The sequence below is a fragment of the Cyphomyrmex costatus genome, unplaced genomic scaffold, assembly GCF_001594065.2.
Source record: "Cyphomyrmex costatus isolate MS0001 unplaced genomic scaffold, Ccosl1.0 scaffold171, whole genome shotgun sequence".
In the NCBI taxonomy this organism is placed as follows: domain Eukaryota; kingdom Metazoa; phylum Arthropoda; class Insecta; order Hymenoptera; family Formicidae; genus Cyphomyrmex; species Cyphomyrmex costatus.
In genome coordinates this window covers 29,770-34,837 of record NW_017275727.1, presented here as the reverse complement: position 1 = coordinate 34,837, position 5,068 = coordinate 29,770, and the positions used below count along the sequence as shown (strand labels likewise).

General features: G+C 36.0%; 1 protein-coding gene across 1 annotated transcript in view; it reads left to right on the top strand.

Annotated features, from left to right (window-relative positions):
* LOC108771981 (dystrobrevin beta) overlaps positions 1-1,009 on the top strand; it is a gene marked incomplete at its 5' end in the record, with an annotated part of 129,826 nt that extends 128,817 nt beyond the window's left edge. Inside the window, one exon of the mRNA XM_018537412.1 lies at positions 439-1,009. Within this exon, the coding sequence (XP_018392914.1) occupies positions 439-698 (260 nt within the window). The remainder of the gene's footprint in view (positions 1-438) is intronic.
* Between the last annotated feature and the right edge of the window lie 4,059 nt (positions 1,010-5,068).

Below are 5,068 nucleotides of genomic sequence, written 5' to 3'. Positions count from 1 at the left end.
CATAATTATATATATATTGATTATTGTATATACATATATATATATATATATACACACTCGTATTCATATTTAAAAACATCTCTACATTTCTTTTATCTTCATAAGCATCACGCACACAACTACGATGTATACTTCTGACGATAGTATTAAGATAAGTTATTTTATAACGGATTTTTGTCGTATATTTTCATAAATGATTGTTCTTATTCGTCTATAGTTATAAGTCTATATATGTACAAATACTAGATAATATATGAATATATAAATCTTCGAAGTTGAAACCTACTTAGGAAGACAATGAAAGAGAAATGGAATTAAATTCAGCGAATATAGATATGCTACTTTATCTTTTATTGTTTGAATTGAAAATGACAAATATAATAAATAATCTCAGTACTTATGCGACTGAATTTTGACACGAGTCGCGTCTACTTATAGATTTTGAAGCCGGTGAGGATGGCGATGATAGCAGCGGCGGTGGAAATTCCTGGCGAGAGGAACTGCAACGACGTTATCAGCAGGAGAATGACTTTTTGGCGGAATTGCGATCTCGTAATAGCATACCGCAAACACCGTCGGCTACGTTGTCTAGCGAACAGGAGCAGGAAAGAGGCGAGAGAGAGGAAGCAGACGGTGAGAAGGAAGATGAAGATGAAGCCAATTGGGCAGAAGCAGTGAAGAGATGGGTCAATCGATAAACTGATTCAACAAGAAGTATCACAGATGGTAAATGTGACAAAATACGAGTTTAAGAAATTCAGTGAAAAAAATTGAGAGAACGATTGAATCACATACACACTGTGGACTACTATTTCGATATTATAGTATACACTTGTAATCTTAGGGAGAATTGGATGTTGTGCGATTTTTTGAAAAACCTATGCATTTTGTAAGACGTATATGTACTTGCAGTCGAAAAACAACGCGAAAATCGACGAACGAATTGCACGAAAGTCATGAAGATTTTCATGTATATGAAATCAAGTACCGTTATTCATTCTTACAATTAGAATATTTATATCGCAAAAATACAATGATTTTGCTACTCTGTTTATTTGCAAATTGTAATAAAACTCTCAGAGTTTGTTAAATATACACACATACATATATACATGTGTGTGCGTGCGTGCGTACGTGTGTACGTGTGTATGTAGCTATATAAATACGATTCTAAAATAAGCATTTGCGTTTATTATATAATATTTTTTTATTTATTGTTATTGTTACTCTCTAGTATTTAAAATTACTATTAAGCAAATTAAATGCAATATAAGGTAAATGTACCGGTTATTAGACAGTTAAGGAATTGCACGACGAAATCATTTATTTAAACTTTAGAACATTAAAATTTTAGTTTATTGCACATGCTTAGTAAGAATGGATGTTTTCTGAAACTAAATCCATTATCACATATGTTATTTGCGTTTATTATAAATTGTATTTAGTCATAAATATAATATGATTCAAATGTCCTAATTATTGGACAAAAAATGTGACATGTCTCTGTGTCCACAAAATTATGACCCAATTATTGGATAAATAATAAGCAATTTTCTTATTATAGAAGAGAATCGCATTTTACTTACTTATCAATCAAGATTATTCAAAAAAGTTTATCGAAATTGTAATTAGTGAAGTTTTATGTAAAGTTTTATATGTAATATATACAAAATATGTTTGCAGTAGACAGGTACTCTAAGGAATGTCCAATAATTGATACACGCATATGTGTGAATGTCCTAATGAATGGACGATTGTCCATAAACGAAATTTTTTTTACAAAAGTATTATTTTTAATATGAATAAATTATATAATTCTTAATTTCTAAATAATATGAAAAATTGCTTAAAAATTTATTTAGAGTAACATATCATCAAAAGCTTAATATTTAAAATTGTCACAATTTGTCCAACAATTGGGTCGTGTCCACGAACTGGTACATTTACCTTACAAGAGTACTGTATGTATCTTGTAATTCCATCGTTTTAAAGCTACTTTAATTTTAAAGGAGCATATATTTGTACATATTTAAAACAATAATTGGTAACTAACGATATGGTTTTATCATCTTGAAATATTACTAATTCACAAACGTTTATATTATACCATACAAAAAATTTTGCACAAGTTACCATATTGACCAAATCTGAAATAATTAACTGTAACAGTAAGGCGATTGCAATTAAATCAATTTTTTAATGTATTAGTTTAGCGGAATCTTGATTTGGAGAGCCAAAATGTGTTTTCTACATTCGTACCGGCGCTTGACGTACAATAACGCTATTAAATAATAATATGTAAACGAGTATAAAAATATTGACGCATTAGATAACGCTTCGAATGGCAATTTTGAATTTGTTCGCATTTACAATTGCAGAATACGAAAGAGTAGAAAAACGAGACTAGTCTTACGTACAAAGTACTTGTTTTTCAGTTCCTAGAATATAAGAGAGTATTCCGAATCCAATTGTTAAAACATGACTGCTACTGATAAGAACTAATGCGTTTTGTAACATTTAATTGTATGCCCTGTCCACGAAACATCCCGTGTATATATACATATGTGACGTCAAAATTCCTTTTGTCTATCTCTTTACGTATAAAAATGATGTAGTACCTATGAGAGCTGAATAAAAATTTATAGACATAGATGATTATCTTAATCCCTGGACTGATAAATAATCCCTTCTAAAAGTTTTAAATTATATAATAATTCTTTAATAACACACAAAAACTCCCGTACAATTTAAAATTAACTTGGAAAGAAAAGCCGGCACTAGGAGTCAGGCGCAGATAACTTTACGCAAACGCTGATATTTATCAAGCAAAACTTATTTATTATAAAAATTATTCTTACATGTTTCGGCTCAATTTTGAGCCTTCTTCAGAGACAATAAAAAATTACATAAATAACGACTTCTACGATTATACTGTCGGGGCAGATCTCTGTCCATCTCTCCCTCCCCCCCTGCTGAGGGGCGCACGACCTCTACGATTGTACTGTCGGGGGTGTTCCATTCGTTATATAACGATATGAGTCTATTATTTTATATTTTACACACACAGACACGGGCGGGTGCAAGGGGGTGGCCTTCGGCCCCCGCAGTCCGCACCCACACCGTCGACAGAGGTCTGCCCCGACAGTACAATCGTAGAAGTCGTGCGCCCCTCAGCAGGGGGGGAGGGAGAGATGGACAGAGGTCTGCCCCGACAGTACAATCGTAGAAGTCGTGTGCCCCTCTGCAGGGAGGGGGGGAAGTTACTTCGCGTGGAAAGTTCAACGTTTCTGAACAGGGAAAGGTGTAGAATTTCGTGTCTGACAACAATATATTTGTTAATTTCAAATTTCGTGCATTCTGTTGGACTCAAACGATACCGAGCGCATGCGCACGAGGTCAGGCAGCATGAAGAAGGCATACTCGTAGCACTATATGTAGGCTGCGGTCCACTCAGCGCTTCAAACGCTACAGAACATTTGTAGCACTAATATGGCTGATCCATTTGACGCTTCAGAACGCTCCCAGCAACTCTGATTACATCATCAATACGTCATCGTTTTCGCTCCCGCTTCGCTCCAACTGCCTCACCTCGGGAGGTGGGTTGGCTGGAGCGTTCAAGTAGCAATTGTAGCATTCGGAACAGTAATGGACCAATTCAAACATAGCGTTTGGAGCGTAGCATTGAAAGTATTTGGAAGAAGCAAATGGACCGCAGCCGTAGTCGGTATGACAGATTTCCTAACCTGAATAGTCGTTAACTTTAATTTTTTTCGTCAGCTACGGAGAGAGGAAATGCATTCTGGAAGTTTTGGCGCAAGAGATATAAATGTGTATCTATGGGTGCGGTCGAGTTGCCACTACGAATGCTTCGAAGCGTTTGATTAACCAATCAGAAGAAAGAATTTTACAAATTAACCAATCAAGAAACGCTTCGAAGTATTCGTAGTGGCAACTCGACCGCACCCAAAAACGCGTCGAATAAGCCTAATTTGATGGCTTTTTAAGGTGAGGCAGTGATTCTGTATAATTACCGAAATTAGTCACATCGATGGCATAGACGAACACGTAAGTGAGGTTAGAATAAATATCGATCTCTGCAATCTGTACGATCGTTAAGTCGGATAAAGAATCTCAGCATCAGCAATAACAAAGGATTAAGGTTAGAAAATCTGTTACATTGATGGCACAGAATAGACGAACACGTAAGTGAAGTTAGATATTTTCTGCTTTATTACACAAATTCTCTGATGTAATTCCGCTGTAAGAATACAAATTATTTTCTATATAATTATTTTCTCTTTACAGCATTTGGTTAGGTTACTTTTTACAGAGACACTACCGTGTCTCCAGATCTGTTATTTATTTGTTTGGTAGATACCTTAATTTCCCTGATAGCAAAGCCTGCGGAAACAGATTTGGAGCAGAACCTGCTGACAATATTCGATTGCAAATTGGCAACAAATTGTAGACAGAGTCTGTATTGTCAGCAAACTGCTGCTAAACTGCTATCAACGTCTGTTGACATGTTTTACAGCAGATTGGTTACAAAAACCGAGCAGAGTTTGTTGACAATTTTTAATTGCAGAAAGGCAACAAATTGTAAACAGAGTCTGTATTACTAAATATTGTCAGCAGACTCTGTTCGGTTTTTGCTCACAATCTGCTGTCAGATCATGTCGGCAGACTCTGCTCGGTTTTTGTCACCAATCTGCTGCAAAACATGTCAGCAAACGTCGCCAAATCCATAGTCAAATGCGAACGCAGATGGCTACGGTTTTGTAGACAAGATCTGATCGAGTTTGCTGCCAATTTGCGCGCAATTTGGCATCATTTTGCTATCAGGATAGTAAACTACTGCCAAACTGCTGTCAACGTCTGCTGACATGTTTTGCCAGCAGATTCGTAGCAAAAACCGAACAGAGCCTGCTGACAGAAGTTGACGACAGATTAGCAGCAAAAATCGCGCAGAGTCTGGGCTTAGCTATTTAAATGCTCATTCTAACCGCGTACGCGCGCGCACTCTAACCTCTCTCTCTCTCTCTCTCTCTCTCTCTCTCTCTCTCTCTCT